General features: G+C 45.7%; 1 protein-coding gene across 2 annotated transcripts in view; it reads left to right on the forward strand.

Annotated features, from left to right (window-relative positions):
* Positions 1-20830, forward strand: part of TP63 (tumor protein p63) — a 140927-nt gene that overhangs the window by 22517 nt on the left and 97580 nt on the right. Inside the window, exon 1 of one of the 2 annotated variants that reach the window (XM_065073562.1) lies at positions 12573-12723. The exons of the other annotated variant lie outside the window; for it this stretch is intronic. Coding sequence (XP_064929634.1) covers positions 12662-12723 — 62 coding nt within the window. The 5' untranslated portion in view covers positions 12573-12661. Of the gene's footprint in view, positions 1-12572; positions 12724-20830 lie in introns of those variants that run through there. 2 annotated transcript variants of the gene reach the window in all.

Here is a 20830-nt window from a genome sequence, read left to right on the forward strand (position 1 = left end):
TTTTAATTCGCTTTAAAATTACATTCAGAGTGAAAGTCTGGGCATATACCTAAATGGACTGAAATGTAAAGAGGGTCTTACATAAGATTGTGGTGAGAAACCACTGGATTTCATCTGAAAACTTACTGTGGATGCAGGAGGTGAGATACTTCAAAATATAACTGTGTGAGATCCCACCATGAAAACTGCCTGTGCTTCTTGGTGCTCTACGCATTCTTAGCTTTCTCTTTTGTCTACAAAGCCCTATTTTTCCCGGTACATTAATAAATATAGGCATTCAAACTTCAGCTCTGTGAATTCAACATTTTATTCTGTCCGCATTCTTCATGCTTTCCCCAGACACACACAAACAGAAAGTAGCTCATGGCATGTATCTGAAAAGGAGGTACCTTCCTCTCCACAGGTGGGCACAAGCACAGTTGCAGACAGCTGCTGTGAAACAAAATATTTTTGTGATGAACAACAGCTCTGGAGCTCACTGGGCATCTGACTATTTATTGTTGGTCAAGGGACTGCCCAGGTCAGCGGTGGTGTGCCTCATTACAAAACACTGGGCAGTCGCCCAGGTGGATTGTGTAGGCACAAGCACACCCTATAGCTGTAAGTGGGCTGGAAGCTCTGGACTGGGCAGTGCTGGGGACAGGGGAGTGAGGAGGTGGGGGCACAGTCAGGTGGCTGTGTCTAATGGCAGTGGGCAGAGCTGATGGGAAGGTGACTGAGGAGCTCCAGAGTCTGCAGCAGGTTTCTCCTCTTGGGCTACCGACCAGCTGATGGTCAAGGGCAGCCAGCCCTGGCTCTGCAGAGAGCTGGTACCAGTGCTCAGGCTAAGCAAGCTGTGCCGCATGACACCTCTGGCTGGTTAGGGTGCTCTCACACCTTCATCCCACCCTTCTCCCTCACTGGCCATCATGCTGAGATGATTATTGCTGCAGCAGAGATGAAGAGGACAGGATCGGGGCTTTGTCTTCAGCTGCTGTTCACCATGTGATGTCTAAAGACAGTCCCACCTTTCTTGGTGTTGATGAAACACTGGTCCGTGAAGTGATACAGCTGAAGTACTTGAAGGAACTCATCCAAGTACAATGTGTCCAGAATGATAACAACCACAGTAAGAGAAGCCAGGTGGACAGCTAGGGGTGGAAGCAAATTTATCCTTCACAGAAAAAAAGGTCAGAATCTATCTGCCACAGTCCTTTCCAAATGCCGTAACTGCTGATTTGAATTGTTCCTCCCTCTCTCAAGCTCTTATGTCACCAGCAACGTCTGGGTTAGAGAGGCCACCAGCAGGCTGCACTAGTTTAGTCCTCTGCCCTGGGAGAGGGTAGTTTGTAGTCCTTCCAAGAGGTATGAAAGCTGATGTACCAAAGGCCTCCTGGGACTAATAACAACAGCAGGCTTCATGTGCAGCGTTCTTTACCCAAGCACTTTAAATATAAGTGCAAAGGGTCCTGATGAAGCCAACCTTGCAGACCATAGGCTGAGCTCTCTTAGATCGCTTTAACGGTAGGAATTGTGAAATATTTGTTGCATCTATAATTAGGGAGTAGAACAGATGGCTAGAGCTTAGTTATAATTAAAGTCTAGTGTACAGTAAAATAACCCAATGCAGCCAGTGATTCAGAAGCAACCAAAGAATTTTAATTCATTCTTTGCTGGGCGTAAGCTTCAACTGCAGGAATTGGGTCTTCAGGGAAAGTATGTTGCATCACTTATTACATAGGGACATGGCTCTATATTAAAGAATTGTGTGGAAATTTTTGATTGCTGTGTATTAAGTTATATTGTGTGGTCTCACCTTAGTAGCTTGAAATCGTATGTGAAAAAGGCATGTGAATTGTTTTAACAGCACAGAATCTGCATGTTGCGAGCTGTTTTAGAAGAGACTTTCTTAAAACCTGTCTGTCTAGTAATTGATTGCTAATGCTTTAGGATAAATTATTTGGAAAGAGGCATTAATTAGGTGCTCTCAGAGAGGAAAACATTTTATTTATAAAGCTATTATAAATGATGTTATCAGTAATAATCATTTAATGCATATTTAACACCACTTTCAAGTGTAGATTGTTGGAGACCTCACAATATTAGAACTGGAAGCAAGTGAATAATCTTCTCTTTTCTTGGGAGGCTAGGAGTTAGCAGAAATGTGAAGAGTAGTATAACTTTAAGCTTTGCAGACTGTGGAAAAGTGGGGGTATTTATGTTTTGGTTGTGTGGGGTTGGTTTGTTCGTTTGTGTTGGGGTGTTGTGTGTGTGGCTTTTTGAAACTTATTTATTTAGGGCAGAGGGATGGCTGTAATACAGCCTGCTGAGGGGACGAGAGGCCAGCTCTCCCACAAGGAGTACAAGCACAGTTTTGGACTATTCCTTGAGACTGACAAGACACAAGAGAAAATGCTTTTATGAGCAAACTATATTAATGTTCCCTTCCCCATCTTCTCAGATGACTTACTGAAAATATTTACCTGTATCTACTTGGGATATTGGGACATTCTTCAGTAGGTTAGTGATGCACTTGCCAGACCTACTGCTGCCTAAGAGATTTTGGAGGTGTCCCCTCCTTCCCTCTGAGCAGGCTGGAATGAGCTGAGGTTTATCTCAAAGCTGGGGTCGGCCTTGGGTGGCCTCTGCTTTTCCAGGACCTGTCCCAGGAGGACTTGGGTATCACTTCTTACATAGTGAGCGTGAAGGGAACATCAATCACCTGATGTTTATTGTGGATTATAGGCAGGCATCACACTCATTTTGGTTGTCCCACTGGTGCTGCCTTCAGCTGGATGCAGGAGTTGTGTTTATGATAGACGGACTCCACAGGACTTGCAAAAGCTGCATCTTTTAGCAGAGTTAATGCAGACTTTGGATGCTGCCTGGGAACCCTTGAGCAGGAAACAGGCAGTTTTAAGGTTTTCTGAACTGATGCTGTTTGAGCAACTTGTACCATACTTTGGAGCCCTACCCTTAAGAAGTGTGACTTAAACAGGAGAGAGAAGAAGAAAAAAAAAGACAGGAATGCTTCCCAGCTCTGCATTTGTCTCAAATGTGAGCCTAGGGGCTGAAATATCCTTCTCCTCCAAGGCTAATGCACCCCTGCAAGACAGAGGTGACCTCTGCTTTCACACCCACGGAGACCATGGTCTCTAAGTGAATCTGGAACAGCCCCTGGAAAAGGGTATGGAAAGTCAGGGGGCTGCAGAGATGTCATGAAAGGCAGGATTTGGCTGCCTCCGCATTTTGCTAGGTGGTTAGAGGATGAGGAATGGAGGAACCCAGCTCAGCATCACCAAAAGTCACGCTTGCAGGACTTTTCAGGAAAGCTGATAGCTGGAGTCGGGGCGGGGGGGGTGGGCAGGAAACACTCCACTCTTATTGCTAATCCCAGATTGAGTACTTCTGACCTGCGGCCCCATGAGACAACAGAAGCAGCGCTCAGCAGGGAGACTTTGCGAATAAGTGTCCATTGAACACCTTGGAGCAGGTCCCACACGTGCTGGAGGTTTGGGTGGCTGCCCGCGGTGGCAGGGCTCACCAGATGGCACTGTTACGTGCCATCACAATAACTCCTTTTCCTGCAAGGCAGATGTGTGCTGCCTCAAAACGTATCGCTGAGGCTTTTAAGAAGTTGATTCTTGGAAATCAACTGTTGGTTGTCAATCTGCCCCCTGTGTGCTGCACATTACACCAGCTTTGCCACTTGAGGGAGGTTTGATCCCCCAAATGGAGGGGCTGGGTTTCTAAAAATGTGAATGTTAGTTACCTCTTGTTTAGCTGGTGTTACCCAGATGGTGTGTCACTTCTGGCAGGTCCCACTTCCCAGCAAACAGCAATGCTGTCTTTTTTTGTCCTATGGCAACAAGGAAATTATCCCCGTTTGAAAAGCTGAAGGTTAAGAGCTTGGGACAGAGTGTTAATCTCTTGCCTACTTCAAGAGTGAAATGTTCAATGTGCTTGACTGAGTCACAGAAGAAATTGTTTTACTTTGGAAAAAGTGAGGTGTGAAGTTTTGATCATATCACATGTGAGGTTTCGTTTTGGTTTGTTATTTTATTTTTTTTTTCCAAAAATGCATATATGGGCTATTAACATCAAAGTGCAAGGATGGGGGGTAATGCAGGATACTCCTCTTAAGTCATTATCTCCTCTATAAAGACGTGAAACACTGGCTCTTCAGCTTTCTTGAACTTTGCTCTGAAAGAGTGGGGAAAAGGTTATTAACTTTTACATGTTACTTAAGTAGTACCAAACCCTTACTTTATGCCCACGTACTTTACTGCCACTGATTAAGCAGATTTTGTGTTCCATCCTCAGGAGGATGGATTGACTAGCAGAGCTAGTCCTTACTGTTTTTCAAGCTGTATGCTGGTAAAAAGACCCCTGTGCCCCTAAAAGCAGGTGTTCTTGGGCTGTATCTCCAGCACAGTCAGGAGGGCAATTATTACCTGTGTGAACACACCCATGTTAATGGTAACGTGGAGGAACTGGGTACTGCTGGCTGGGGAGGTGTGGAAGCGCAGCAGAGGATGTGCAGGTTTGCAGCCAGGGCTTCCATAGCTAGTGGTTAATGCTTTGGGGATTTTTGGTTTAATTGCTAGTGGTTCTTGTGAACTGGCTTTAATCCCATTAGTTCAGGTATGCCTGCAGGAGCTGTGCTTGTACCTTGGATTTCAAGACAGACATAGCCTTAATGCTGGGAACTAGAGCCCTGCCAGCCAAGCAGTGAATTTTTGTTGTATCCTGTCTGGAAATGAGAAATTCTTTTGAGACAAATGCTTCTGCACAGAGGATTTATTTTCTGAAGCTGCCGGAAGGAGAGAGGTTTCTGCTTGTTGCAGATTGTGCAGGAGGTAGAAAACAGCAGAGAATGATGGCAGCAGCAAGATGTTGCTACGGTTCAGCTCAGCTCTGACTCACAAGGAGAAGTTAGAGGGAGTGAAAGATGAGTGATGCAGCAATTTTGAGTCTGCTGTGTTTCTGTGTCCTCCGTTGAGGATGACAGTAAACACCATCCTTGCTAGTGACTTTCTGAGTGAATCTCTCCATGCAGACAACTTGCTGAAAGCTTTCACCTTGCTTCACGTAGAGCAAACCTTTTATTTGCTCCTTGCCTGGCGCTGCTGGTTGTCACCAGCGCTTCAGAAGCTGATATCCTTGAAGCCCATGCACCAAGCTCTGCAGCTTCGGATATGAAGTCCTGGGAGATGGGAGAAGAGTATGAGAAAATTCTGGGATGGGTCTGAGGTGAGAAGATGAGTTGTGAGCCTGTGGTAGAAAACTGAAGGGAAACTACAGGGAGCTCCCTGTCTTGCTGTCCTCTGCCACCCACCCACTACACAGCAGAGCCAGGGCAGCCCTCCACCCATAGGGATGTGGTCACTGGGGTTTCTGTCCCCAACCTGGGCTTGACCCCGCAGGGTGCTGTGATGCCATGTGCATTTGTGGCATGGTTCTTACCAGAATGTCAGACATGTCGTGTAGCAGCTGTATGGGAAGGCCAAGCCTTCCACCTACACAGCTCCTGCCACCCCTTTGATATGCAATCCAGACCCCGTGGTGGGGTGTTGCCACCTGTCCTGGGGTGTCCAGCCCAGCTTTAGCCCAGGCTGTGGCCCCACTGTGTCTCCGGAATGGCCAGAGATGGTGGCACAGCTGCACTGACGTCAGGGAGGGAAATTCCCTCTGCCCGGCAGGTCTGTCACTGCCTCTCCAATTCGAGCAGCAGGAGTTTCCCGTGGGAGCTGCATGTTGTCCTGCAGCTCTCGAGGAAAGGGCAGTCCCTCCTGGGACCAGAGCACTGCTGGGGAGCTGACTGTGGGAGGGAATCTCCTTTTGGCTTTGTTTTCTGGTTTATCACAACAGCCACTGCTCCTTGTGCCTTTTTTCACATGTGCATGGATACCACAGGGCTTGGGGTTTTTCTTTTCTGTTGCATTCCAGGGAGATGGAGCAAAATTCCAATTTGGGGTGTTGGTGTCCTGGTGTTGGACTGAAACCTGATTCCTTTTGCTACCTCTTTATGGTGAGAAGAGCCCTGGTATTTAGTAAGAGTTAAGAGAAACCCTCCAGTGTTGATATCTGCTCTTCACTGGTGGAATTACCTTTATAGTTAGTTTTATTTGGCTTCTTCTCAGTTGGTGAGAAAATTGAGACTATGGCTTCCAAAATGCATGTTCAACTTCAAGCCTGTTTTCATACTATCTCCTTTCAGTTAGGCAAAAATAAGGGGTAAACCTTCCCACTGCCTCTACTTCTGGAAAAAAAAAAAATGCAATGTGGCTCTTAGTGGTGGGAATGTCTCGAGAAGATGGGACATCCATAGTTGCACTGAGTTTTTACCATCAAACCATGATATAGGAAGCCACATCCATGAGAATCTTGGTGGGGGTTCAGAGAGATGTACAGACTAGTGCGTTAGAAGTGAAGTCAGGCTCTTCCCAAGGAAAGATACAGACCTGGCATTTGTGTGAGGCCCAGAGCACATGCCCAATTAGTCTGCTGAAATGGGTGTTCTGGGTTTGCCTCTAGCACCAGTCTCCGCCCTGGGACACAGGAAAACATGGAGCGAACAAGGGAAGCCACTAACTACTATGGGAGCTGGAAGTCTCCGTAAACATGTGAGACAACTGGAGAAGAGTAAAAAGTGCTTTGCTGGAAGTTGTGGGGTTGGAGTAGAAAGGGAAGCAGCTGGAAGTTCCTGTTGTAGCTGTTTTGGGTCACTTGGAGGTATTAATAGCTTCAGGATTACTCAAGCAGAGGACTATAGCGTGTCCCGACAGACAAAGACTACAAAGTCTTTGTGAGCGGGAAGAACATGGAAGACTTCAGCTTTTCCACTGTGTGTTAGTCAGTCTTGTAGTCCCTGTCCTCTGAGTCCCTGCTTGAGCATTTGTCCCAAGAATCTTGTCTTAGAAATGGTTTGTGCCTCATTAAACTATTTGTTATCCGCTGCAAAGGAACACACCAAACTATACTGTCCTTTACTGCGAACAGATGTTGTTTTCATGCTATGGATGTGACAGAGGAGACACCAACAGCAACCAGGCAGCTCTGAAGGTGGTTCACAGCTATGACAGTGCCATCTACTTCTTTACTTCTAGCTGTACATAACAGCCCATGGTCAACATGAAGACAGTACAGAGTTCTGTGTGCATTCAGTATCAAGCGCAGACAGCAGCTTGAACCTGGTGTGTATTTTAAAGTCCACAGTTAGCACTGATGTGTTCAGATTTAGCAGGAGGAGGAAGATGTGGGGAGTGGTATATTAAGACACTTCTGTCAGCTTCTTTTTGGATGTACCTAAGGCTGTGCTGGACTGCTTGCTCACTGAGTTGTCACCAGTTCTGAGCCTAGACTTGGCCATCAGTGACCAAGCATGCCCTGGATCACAGATGTTACAGATGCATCTTGCACAGTCTTGTTCTGGAGCTGCTGCCTGGTGAGCCCTTCATGTCCCCACCAGCAGCTCTGGGATCCCCGTGCAGGGTAGTGCCAGCATGGAGGGTTTGGGGGCTGGGTACCCTTTTTTTATTGGTTTATATTTGCGCTAGGGACAAAAGGTGCTTGGAGAATGGAGAGGATTGCATGTAGAATTGTGGTATTTTCATTAATTAATTTATTTTTTTAAGTTTGCTGTTCTCCATTGTCCTGCATCTCTCAGTATGGAGGTGAGGGAGTGAAGGCTTGTATAAGCCAAAAGCCAGAAACAGGACACTTCTGGAGTAGTGGGATCAGAGATCTCTGTTGGCTGGAAGTAAACCATGAATTGTTATGGAAGCTTTTCCCACCATCACAGCATTCGGGTAGATCCTCCAAAGCCTGTGAGGCTAACACTCCTGTTGCCACTTTCCCCTCACCAGAGTTACTGAAAAGTTGTCTCTCCTCTGCTTGCTTCTGTTCACGAATCTCCTAAAACCTTTGTATCTTTGAGACCTTTAAACACGTGTAATATTTAGCTTAAATTGGAAAATGTGCTCAGAAGGGACACTGACATTGTGTGTTCCTGTTTCCTCGGATAGCCAAGCTAAAGACATTTTATTGCTTGGGGGGGGGGGGGATTATTTCTCTTTCTTAAACTTTTTCTAACAAAAAAAAAATAAACCCCAAATATCCCACAGACTTCTTGCTCTTACAAGAAATTCATTTTAACTTAAAAAAAAAAAAAAAAAGGGCAAGAAACAAACGACCACAACCACTCCCCTGGAAACCCCAAGCTGCGAATGAAATGTTTCATCCCCTGATGTGAAGGGTGGGGCTGATTCCAGGCAAATCCAGTTGCAAAGATGGCTCAGAGCAAATCTAATATCTCCCTTTCCCTGTCCTCCTTAGCTCCGAGCTGTCCAGAGGTCCTCAGACCCACCAAAGAGAACTGGAGCTGCAGAGATGTCAGGAAACTGTTGTGTCTGTTTCAGGACTGGGACTAGCACACAGGCATCCTGGCACCGAGTTTGGGTGGCGCGACCATTATAAATCCCCAGCAGTCTCCTCCCGAGGATATAAATGTTTGCCTCTGCTAAAACGTAATCTCGTTGTCATTTCAATGACAGCTTAAATGGAAGCCATCGAAAGGGTGCATGGAGGGGTAACAGGAGAGTAGTCCACAGCTGTTTCTCTGGCTGTTTTTCTCTCCCAGACGTGAACGCAGCAGTGGCGAGTGATGCCCTGCATTCTTGCCCACCTACACACATGCTTCCTCCGCATATCCCCATGCCGCCTGCTCACCGCAAACACTAGAGGCTCGGCTGTAAATCCGCTCGCCAGACGGATCCCTGACACCCCGGCTTCCACCCCGCTGCTGCATGACACGTGCCTGCTGCTGCTAGAGTAGCATCACACTCGCTACCAGTGAGGAAACCTCCTAGGAAGGGTAGTGAACACTGAGAATGTCACAACTCCCTTTTTTCTCTTGATTTGTCTGCCTTTGAGGTCTGCTACTGCAAGACGCTCCCAGGGTGCTGTGATTAATTTGCTAGTCCTCATGTACCCTCTCCCAAATTTTCAGCTCTCAAGTGCTTTGAGCCCCATCTCCCAGGAGATTTTCTTTTACTGCAAATGAGGTTGGCCAAATACCACTGAGCCTTGAGAGCCTCCCAGCTATGCATGGGGTACTGGCAACACACACACGCACACACCCTGCGGCTTGTGTTTCCACTGCGGACTGTGTTATGCAAAGGAGCGCCTTGCAGCTGAGAGGAGCTTGACACGGTCTAACTGCAATGGTTGATATCTTTCTCTAAATTAATGTTGAATCAACCCACAGCTAAATGTTGGCTGTGGGTAGGGGAGAGGAAGGAAGCTGGGGCCAGGGGAGGGAAATCAGGAGACTTGCTGGCTTTTGCAGGTGGTTTTTGTGCATTGTCAGCAGTGGGTTTCCATGGCTCCATTTTCTAGATGGGTAAAGCAAAAGACAGACTATCCGGGCTACTTCAGAACATGTCCAGATCTCTGAGAGGTTGAGAATGTCCAGCTCTCTGGGAAAAGCAGTCAGGCAATGTGTGCACTGTCAAAACAAGCCCAACCATGAGCCATTTGCATTTGTCCAGCCCCAGGAATGAAGGCTGGTAAGGACCTTGGGCAGTTGGTGGCCCCTTGTGAAGTTTCTATGGAAATGTCTTTGCTAGACGCCCTTCCTCCCATCAGTGCCTTATGAGAAGACAGCCCTGCTCCAACCAACTACTTCTCATTACAATTATGTGGTCCTTCTTTTTTAAATTAATTATGTTTTTTTCAGAAGAAGTTATTCTTTTGGTGTGAATTGTGAGCTGGAGACTGAGTGCTGCTTCTTAACTGTGGTGCTGCTAGACGTGTTTGGCACTAAAAGCAGGAATCACAGGCTCAGTAGTTTGGGCTCTAGCAGACTTGTGCTTAATGTGTCTGAGGTACTGAGGGGTGCTTTGCTGTGCGGAGTTAAGGTAGTGTAAAACCAGGGGTCAGGTTCATCCTTGGAGGCAGAGGCAGCCCAACAGCATCAATTCCAGAAGCTGCCTCGTTTTGTACTTCACAAAGCACTTGCGATGCGTGATCTCAGCACACAGCATTATATGTGTCTGTGCCAGGTGAGGAGACTGGCCAAAACCAGGAGAGCAAGTCTGAGTCTCAACGTTGGAATCGCTCATCTTTCTGCTCCAGCGTGTTGGCTCTGGCACCCAGGTCATTCTGGGAAAGACTGTTCTCCAGCTCCTGTGGAAAAGTAGATAGAGCAGGATTTCATGAGAATAGCTTTTTTTCACACAGCATTTCTTTTGCATTAGGTTTATTCCATTTAGGCTGAAAGATATAAGGAAAGACAAAATCTTCCAGCCTGTTGGTAAGGCACATAATGCATGGCCACACTTTCATGAAGCCAGGTCTGCAGAGGTAACAGCTAGTCCCACTATAAGTGTTGTAGAAGATATCCAACAAGCTTCAGGTCTGTCTCTAGGAGCAAACATGATGTCTCAGCAACATACGCACAGTCCAGCCTGGTGTCTGCGTGCACCTCCCCAGCCAGGCTGGTTATCCTTACACCCATGGGTGCAGATTGAAACTGAGACCTGGAGCAAGAGAACATGAACCCAGACTCTTGCTCAAATGGTTTGTGCAGGGAGAGGACTTGCCCACCACCAGAGTCAACCATGGCATGGACCACAAGTTTGTGCTGGCCCCTGGCCCTCCTTGCCCATTCCCTGGAGATATTTGCTGCCTCTGGAGAGACGGCTGCACAAAGGTAAGCACAGCCTTGTCCTCAGCAGCAGAAGGGGATGCAGCTGCTCTGCAGCCGTGCTTCCTGGGCTGCATTCTATGTACACAAGCCCTGGTGTGATTCCCCTTCTCCCCTCCCCAGCAGAGCTGGATTTGGGTATTTCCACACTTCTTCCCCAGTCATAGAGTCTATGAACTTTTGGTGTTTACTCTAGGTCTCAGCTTAAAAGAAGAAAGGTGTTTTGTATTGCTACTCCTCCACAGGCCAAGCAGAGGAAGCAGTGTCCAGCAGCAGGGGAGCCCTTAACTTCAGTTAATAAATACATCCTTCATTTCCAGCCTCTCTTCCTTGGCAAATGCTGCTTATCGTAACAAAAGCTGCTTGGACTTGGCCAGGGATCAGCCCTGCGAGTTTACAGGATTCACAATTCACAGATGTTAGGAACTGTCAGGGTGAGTGTGGGTGGAGAATGTCAAGTCTGAAATAGCTCCCCTGCCACCCTGGCACAGGCAGCAAAGAAAATGTTTCCAGATTACATTCTTCAAACCAAAATTTCCAACAAGGAAAATGTAGAGGAGGGGGGGGAAGTAAGAGGCAATTGCTGCTGTCTCAGAGGGCTCCTGACTTTTGCCCGGGAGGTTGGTGTTTGTGCTGACATCAGCACAAAAGGCACACCGTAGGCGAGCTGTAGGGCAGCCGCTTCTTGTGACTCCATACACACAAACATATATGTCTGTTTGAAGACGCAATCCCGCTGGTACATAGATACGTGGATGCTATTTTTTTCCTGCTGGAATCCATTTTAATTTAGCTCCTGATTCATATTTCACTCATTCTCCAAAACCACAAAACCAGGATAGGTTTACAGCCTGTACTATTTGGATGAGCCATGGAGGGGGGGAAACAGGGGGACAAAACAGGCTGCTTTTCTGAATGATTTTTCTCTGTGAGTCAAAAACAAAAAAGTGGGGGGGGAAGGAGTGGAATTAAATTAAAGCCTTCCTTCCAGGCTTTTATTTTCCTTCAGGAAAACCAAATCTACTTTTTCATCTTCAGGAGTTTGTTTTGGTGGATTTCACTCTTGTTTCTTTAGTCTTTAGTGGCCTAAAAAAATATGATTTCTGTTATTTTCTTACTTTTTTCTCCTATAGATATTTTAAAATATTGTTGGTTTTCATGTGGAAAATGTATATATTATTTACAGAACACAAAACCAACAGAAGATTTCTATATCATCTAAATTCTTTTTGAAGAAAAGGTCAAAAAATATAGAGGGAAACTAACAATTATATCTGATAGTTTTCTTGGGGGCAGGAGAGCAGGAAGGGGAGGCAGAGGAGCGAAAGTTCAGAGTTAATTTTAAGTGAGGAATTTCCCCGTATTTTGTCATTCAGCTTTTGAAACTGTGACCACAACAGATTGTTTGAACTGTGGTGTGAGAGAGACCGAAAATTTCCCTGGGCAACTTTACGCAGGTACTGGCCACAGAGTTGACAAGCAAAGCTCTTAAAGTGTGATGAAATTCAGCACGGGCACCGCACCCAGCAGAGGAAACTCCGGCCATCTGGAGATTAGGACGATCTCTGGCCACAGCAGTTTGCAAAATCACAAGAGCTGCCAAAATTAAACTGTGAAGTCAGGCAGGAAGACAACCAATGACCGGTGAGATCAGAAGTTCAGAGATGCCCCAGATGAGCTTCCAACAACAAGTGTGGCCGGCGTACACCAAAGTTTATTAAGGATGTTGAGAGGAGGGGAAAATATCCGTGCAGAAGATGCCCAGCTGGCGAGGAGGGACTGGTGGTGATGCTCAGGTCACTTGATGAATCCCATTGGCCAAGTCCCTGGGAGATCCCACCCATTCGCAAGTGTAAAATAAATCTCTAAAGTTGTACCTCGTGTACCATTTGACCTTATAGCTTTTAGCCTGCTGGCTTTATATCTATTTATTTATATTATTTCCATTTGTACCCAAAGAGGGGCTCGAAGGAAATGAATTTTGAACCAGCACCTTTCACCACCTTGCAGTACTACCCTGATCCCTGCATCCAGCGGTGAGTCTCTGAACGTGACGTAACTCTCTCCTATCACAGGTTTGATCTGAGTGTCTTGTGTAATTGTTAACTTTTCTGCTATCGTCCGGCGGCAGCTGGGCTGCATGCGGAAAAAATGTGCTGCTCTCTTCATGCTCAGTGGAGCTTATTATTATTTTTGGCTTTCTAACAGGTTACTAGTTAATTATAGGCATCCGTTTCAGATATCTCCCTTTTCCTCTTTGGCATTGGAGAAAAAAAAATATGATAAATAACATGAAATCTGATAGTATCTTTTCCCTGTGTTTTGGAGCAGAAGGTTACTCTGTGCTTTGGGTGCTTTAAGCTCTGTTGGTAGCTTTGGGTAGTGCAGGAATTGCTTTAGCTTTCTATAGTGTGTTTATTTGTTCCTTTAAATGAAAATGCTCCTGGAAAGAATGAGCTTAACTACTAAGCTCTGCGATTTTGGAATTTAAAGCATAAATAAATCATGTAAAAGATTCAAAGAAGAAAAAGATTGCCTTCTAAGAGACACCCTTTTCCAAGAATATTCTTTCATTCTGTTTAACAGCCAACACCAGAGCCTGACAACCATTCTTATTTTAGCTTTGTTGTTACACTGAGTTTTATAACTTTCCAACAGATAAAAGAGCATGTCCGCATGAGGTATCACAGTATCACATTGTCAGTTTGTTTGTTTCTCCCAATAGAAGATACTATATTTAAGCATGTAAATGACATGTAGACAGTATTTTTCCAGTCGTAAAGTTTGGAGAGGTGAAATCCTCTGAGCGCACTTGTCGAGCTACTTTAAGGCTAGTTCCTGGCTGTGTTTTGGAGAAGCCCTGGCTGGCATCTCACAAAAGCATTCGATTCCCAGAAGGGTTAACTGTTAACCCTGCATCCTCGGCAGGGTGCTGGAGGAGGCTGCTTGCCTTGCATACATAGCTCTTGTTCAAGAAAGGGCTTCGCCACCCTCACCGAGCCCACGGCACTACAGGCAGCTTCACAATCTCTTCTTTTTTCCCCCACTATTATGACATGTTGCAATGTTTGCGGGGTGCTTTTCTCTCCTTAATCTGCTGGGTGCTCAGTGCCACCACTGTGTGACAGTCCTGGGGAGGAGTGTGGAGACCCAGCAGCAAGGAGGGGCCGCGTTTGGGGCCAGCGGAGGGGAAGGAGAGGAGGGGAGCTGGGAAATAGTGCGCGGTCCTTGGCCGCGCTGCTGTGGCAGAGGAATGTGGAACGAAGCCCGGGGTATTGGTTTCCCCAGTGAGACCTTCCACAACACAAGCCCCAGGCCTGGCTGGGCACAAGCAGCCACGCTCTGATCTCCTGCAAACCCACCCAGCACCGCTGACCCCGGCAGAGATGTGCATGTGTCCAGGAGAAGAGCAATACGAGACCAGTGCCCACCCGGGAAGGTAGATTCAGGCCTGCAGCAGTGGTGTCTTTAGCAAATGAGGACATTTCAGTGTCTGGAAGGCACAGCCAGACAAATTCCCAAATAGAAAATTAAAAACAAAGCAAAACAAAAGTTTTGAAATCCTAAAGACACACTTGGAAGTGTACCTGAGCTCTGCAACTCCTGCCAGTCACATCCCATCCTACCATCCTATGTCAAAGAACAGGTTCATAAAATTGGTGCTGTGGCTCAGGCAGAAAAATAAAAAAAAAAAGACAACACCAAGAAAAACAGATGGAGCAGGAACTGAAGACAAAAATGTTCCCTTGGTTGTATTCTGTAGATCTTTTTAAATAGGCCTTTCTCACCTTCCAATCTGTATCTTCCATCAAGTCAGACCTTTCACTGGAAATGCTGCTCCTCTCCATGTGTCTTAGCAGCATGATGACTTTTTAAGTGACCATCATGGTGTGGGAAGCCTCAGGACAGCTTGAGACAGATAAAGTTTGTGACACCCCTCAGTCATAAAACCTGGTCGAGACGTAGCTTAGAACAATAACACATCTCGACTGTTATGCGTGTCTGTTTACATGAGCTGAGAGTGGCATTTATCCATTATTAGTGGCTGTGCGCTGCCACAGGCAAAATCACCTGAAAGTTGGTCCCAGTGATACTTTTCTTAATCTGAAGACATAGATGGTTTTCAGCTTTAAGCTCCGTTGGTTGGATATTCACTATGTGCTGGGTGACATTCGTCTGACTGATTTAACAAAATTGAGTAGTTTCATAATTGCATTTATTTTACACAGTTTGAAACACTTTTGCTTTGATGTGGTCAAAGTGCTTTATTTAGCTAATACCAACGTGCTTATTTGCAACTTTAAAATTACATCTAGTAATAATCTAAGCAGCGAACTGATAACGTTAAGCTGAAGCATGCTGCCAAAATAACAACAGCAAGAAGTGTTTGAAACCCTGTTAAAATGGGTGTGGGGAGTCACATAGATTTCCCTGTGGGTCTGTGTGGAGGGGTAAGCTGTTATAAATCCCAGATAGCTCTAAGATTTGTGGCTTCCATTTATCCTCTGCTGTTGCTTCATCTATTAATCTCTCTACTTTGGGGGTGTCCAGCAGGCAGACAACGTGGGAGCCAGCTTAAACATCTCCTCTGTCAAGAGGTGAACACACATCACACTTAGGAGCATTAGATAATGTGCCACTGTAATGCTTGTATACTTACTGCCTGTCACTCCACAGCAGTCAAACTATGTGCTGCTGCTATGGTATATCTAAACAACACAGTAATTCATTGCTACAAATAAGAAGAAATAGCTGGGTGCCCAGACTCCCAGTGCTGTGTGCTGCTGTTCAGCCTCTGTCTCAACAGCCCAGCTCTCTCATTTAGGCTATTCATCTCTTTGTAAATATGGGCATTAAAACAAAAGCACCCCCTGCATCACACAAAAGTACAGACAACTCTGCTGGGACACAAGACAGCAGCATCCTCCTCCACAAGCCCCACTTGCCGCTGTGGGGCTGAAGTTCAGTAATAGTGGAGTTGAACAAAAACCTCAATGTTTTTCTACTTCTGCTTCCCTTATAAAGGGATTTGCATGAAATGCTTGAAAATGGTGGTAAAGCAAGCTCAGTGCTCTGGCTGAGCACTGGTGCTGCTGTAAGGATAGAAGCATTGTGTTGCAGCACCAGGTTGTTGACCTCTATGAATTACTTGTTTGGATGCTACCGTGGGAGATTACCCTGTGCTGCAGAAACCCCAGGTTAGCTCTGAGTCATAAAATCAGCTAACTATCTGCAACGGATGGGATTTCCACCTTCCAAGAAGTGCCCACCTAGCAGCAGTTGAAAGCTGCTAATGTAAGATGAAGAAGGCACTGCAATTACGATCAAAGTCCAGCTGTTGAGAGCTATGTAATTAGTCTCCCTCTCCAAAGCTGCTTTTTTTTCAGCTAATGCCTGGTTGGGGGAGTGATGTTTACAGATAAGTTACTTGTGTTCTTGGAAATAATGGTCATTAGGCTGTGTTTTACCCAGGAGCTCTCTTCTTTTTGGGGTTGTTGGAATGCACCTGCTGGTGCACTGGACTGTGGTCCTTGCCCCTCACCCTGCACCCAGGCTAATTGGTGGCCTCAGGATTTCACATCACTGATGTGTTGAAGGTGTTCACTGTGGCTTACTCCTCCCTTTTGAATGAAAGGCTTCTCACACAAGCTGTTCTTTCCTCTTTCATTTCTGGCTTTGTATTCTCAATATGATATGGCCCAGCCTGCCAAATCTCACTAATAACAGAGTCTCAAGGAACAAACCTGAAATCCTCTGGTCTCTGCAGCATCTGTGCTGGAAACCTTTTTTCACAGACATGGTGCTTGGTTTTTGGCCGGGGAGCGGGGGGGGGTGCCACAAAGAAAAATTAAGGGGGGGTTGGGAAAGGTATCTAGAAAAAAACAAACAAACATTTTTAGAGGAGGATGAGGGAAATTCTGTCAGAAATCAGGGCACTGAAGGGAGGGGAGGGCATGGGCCGTGGGAGCATCATCTGTTGGGTGCTGTATCGGGATGGATTTTGGTGAGCAGGGTCTAGTTCCAGTCAGCTGGAATTCCTGGGGTCAAAGGGATCTTGCATTGGTATCAAACGGGGCTGGTGAATGGACTGCAGTTATCAGGAGTCTCACTGATGTTGATGCTTGCAATGCAGCACAGAGGTGAAAAACTTACTGTACCCAGTGCTCATCGTTACTAATAGGCAGTAATGAAACAGCAGGTTTCCTCCCTTTGGGGTTGAAAGGGGGCACATTGAGGCAAAACATGCTGGCCACCCCTCCTGCTCACAGGCAGCAGTACCCTGTGCCCCTTTGTGGTCATGAGTCAGTGCTGGCATAAGCAGCTCTCCTGTCACTTGAGTATTAGCTGGGTGACATTGTGACAGAGCTCTGCTTAACCTGTAATAGGGTAATGTCTTGCAGGAGTGTTTCATCCCACATGCAGATTCTGCAAAATCCTTGCCTTTGGGCAACTGTATGGGTTTTTTTTCCTCTTTCCTCGTACTGCGCTTTGCTAAAGAATGACTAAACTGCTATGACAGGGTGGACAAATCTCATCTGGCTTCACCTTTGAGGTGAGAGCCCAAGCTTGCTGTGCTGGCAGAAAGACCTGAGGCCAAGAAAGGAAAGCCACATGACTTGGTATAGATCTATTTGCAGAAACAGCCAGTGATACAGCAGGTACTTTCCAAAGACTCAGAGAGGGGCCAGAAACTGTTCTGAGCAGCTCATGGTGTGCTCAGAGCAGCCGGTGACTTCTGGAGCAGCAGAATTCACTCCATGCAGGAAAGAAAAGTGGAGGGGAGCGGGGGAGGTGCTATAATATATATATATATATATATATATATATATATATATTTATATAAATGGGCCTCAGTGAGCTCTCCTGTGAGGTGGTGGCCACCTTCATGACTGTGCTGTCATCCCTGGTAGAAATCTCATGGGAAAGGGTCCCCAGCTGGAGCCAGATGTGCAAGGGGACAGTGTGCAGGGTGGCCTGATGTACAGGAGGACTTTGCAGGGCAGCTCCGCTGCCAGCATTGGACCTCTTGGCTCTCCCCCAGCACCTCGATAAGGACATGTACTGCGGGTGGTGAGGACGGGATGGGTATTTATTTTGTCTTTGTGGTCTGTTCTTCAGTTGGTCTCCTCACACTGCAGTCTCATCAGAACATGGGATTAGAAGATAGGATCTTTGCACAACACGGCTCAAGAGCAGCATGTTAAACCCTTTTCAGTTCTTTCTTGCTGCTAGAGCCCCTGCAGAATCTGCTCTTTCCCACTGCACTCCTCCACTTTGTCGCCGCTGGACCTCTTTTCTCTATGTCAGAGAGACGTCATTGTGCTGGTGTCTCAACCCTTTCACAGTCATTGCCAAAGACAGAACTTTGCTCTTTTCCTCTTCAAAATGGTATAGGCCCCTCAAGAGTGTTAAAAGAAAATATTTGTGTGCTTGGAGGTCCTTTTAGTGCTGCTTAAAGGATTAAAGTCTCTTTTTTTTTTCTCAGATCTCAAAAGACTGTAAGGAGAATATATGAAGTCTTTCATGTGGTCCTTTTTACTATGAGCAGAGAATACCTAATTAATAAGATCTTGCTCATCTTCCAAAAATACTGAAGAATTTAAAGCAAGTTCTCAATTGCTCAAATGTTCAGAGATGTTTAGGGTGTTCATGGTACATGTTATAAGTTATAACCCCCTTCTAATTTGTTTAGTACCTTCTCCTATAAGCTAACTTGCAATAGCTCCTCTCAACAAACACAAGATTTCTGGCTTGAAACAGAGCAGAAGGGCTCAGCTTTGATTTTTGGGGAAAAATAAAACTCTCTGACATCCAACAAGTGGTCAAAAGAATACTGAACCCTTATAAAAAAAAATGTCCATATGCGTCCCAATGCATGAAGGAGGAAGGAGGGTCTTGAATGAAGAAGAAATCAAGGAAACTTGGCTTTTAATTTGGCACGTGGCTCTAAGCTAGTTTTGTGCCTATGTGAAAACCTTTGTGGGAACATGGGCATTGTGGTGGGAGCCAGGGGTTACCCTGCCATTCAAGTTTTGACTTCTGCTTAGTTTAAAATTTTGTAGCCTATGATCAAAACTGAAATAATCAGAGGGAAAATGTTTCACTATAACAGATTTCTGAAGTCTGTTTGACTAGGTCTTCTGACAATATATAGATAATACCCTTCCATCTGCTTAGGCAGCTTCATGTAAACACCTATATCTGTTCCTAGGGCTTATTTGGACAGTTTTGGTGCCTGTTCATTATCACTTATTACTGCATAGCAGGCCATCTCCCCACAGGATTTTGCTGCTGTCATCTTCATTAAGGTGTTTGAATGCCACAGGTGGCCTGACGTGATAAGTACTGATGCATGTAAGCAAGGGGAATTTGGTTAGTGCATGGAGCTATAAAGAGAGCAGCCACCTCCAAGGGTGAGAAGGGGGAAACCCTGCAGTAAGTGATCGGGGCTCAGTAGGCTCTTTGCAACATAAAAATAATTCTGCTTATAAAACCTTGCCCTGGGAGGCTCAATGCCTGTCTGGTTTATTGATGTTGGCATGCACCTAAGTGTGCTGAAAAAATGCATGGAAAGAAGCTTGCAGCATGTTGGTGAGCTGGATGCTGCAAGCAGCAGCTGTCCAGCTGTGCATTGCCAGCAGCGTCTGCCTCTAAACTCAGAAGTAAGACCCAGAGCTGGAGGGGCAGAACAGTGGGATTACTGTGCTTGCTGTCAATGGGGTCTCTGAGAGGGCTGTGACAGCTGTGAAATTGTAGTTCAGCTGGCTCTGAGAGTTAACATGGGCATTAAGTGCTCAAATACAGGATACAAAAAATGGTAATGTCAAACAATAAAAATCCTTCGCACTGTCTTCCTAGTTTTTTATTCATATTTGCGAACTTTCCTCTTAAAATACACAGGCTGGAAACATCATTCCTGTTTTCAATGGAATGGGACACTCTTTATTCACAGCACTCCAGAATTAACCGCTTTAAGATAATCACAAGCAAAAATCATAAATCACATTAAGTGTGGCAATGTATTGATAAAATTATAGGGAGTCAACCCTGTAATTTTTTAGCACCAGGCATAGCTGCAAAAGTGAAGATCCTGTGAGCACTCAGCATAGCTTACACACCTGTAGTATTTCTGATAAACAGGTCATTTGTTTTGTCTTCCAGGACTATAATGTGTTCTTAATTCTTTGTCCTTCATCTGCCCTGTCTTGCAGCTCTTTTGTGACACAGAGGAAGGTTTTTGAAACTGCTCTTATTTTTGAGAGGATGATTCTCTCTGCCCTTGGGCTTAGCAGTAAGTAGCTGGCGTGCCATGAAGTTGCTACTTGCTAAAAAATGCAGCCAGCATGGTATTTTGCAGAAGACTTGATTTTCCTATAGAAGTATCGCTGTTGGGACAAAACATCAGATTTAGCAGGCTGGATGTGAGGGTAACAACTGGGAGCTTTAAGCAAATTCGTATTACAGGAATCTGCACCTAACATCTGCTTCACTGGTGTTTCTGTTTTGCATTTTAATTATTTACTGAAATACAGGATGTTGCTGTTTACAGTTTCCTGCTTCTGAAGAGTTCTGGGGAGTTTCTGTATTATTGTGATGATTTATTTTATATTCTTGTAAAATTCAGCCTTCTCCAGAGAGTTTGAGGGAGGGACTTTGAAAGTCCCCCAAGCAGTTCACAGAGAAAAGACTTTGTGCAACTAAAGCCTGAAGCAGCTTTTGTAAGAATAGGTGCCTTAGGGAGCCAAGAGTCTTACCTGGCTCAACCCAGAATGTCACCAGTCTTTTGCAGCAGACAGTCTGAGACCTTCCTCTCACTAAAAAAAGATAAATAACATATTTCATGTTCTCTGTGGGGAATACTTGTCCCGTATGAACTGGGACTGCTGCAACTCTGCGCCTGCTGTTCGGTGTTTGTGGGTGCCCAGCACTTTCCCCGGGGTTGTAGCTACAGCACACCAAGCACTTGGGCAAACAAACCCCAGGAGCTTTTGGGGTGACCCTGGCAGAGAGAGGATCTGATTCCTTCACAAATCAAAAATCTCAGCAAGTTTAAAAGAAGCTTCATTCTTGGCAGAGCATGTTCATGTCCTGGGGACTGTGCGCCCTTAATGCTGCTGATAGTGATATGGCACAAGCAGGGAA

Source organism: Columba livia, chromosome 9, assembly GCF_036013475.1.
Source record: "Columba livia isolate bColLiv1 breed racing homer chromosome 9, bColLiv1.pat.W.v2, whole genome shotgun sequence".
Taxonomy (NCBI): domain Eukaryota; kingdom Metazoa; phylum Chordata; class Aves; order Columbiformes; family Columbidae; genus Columba; species Columba livia.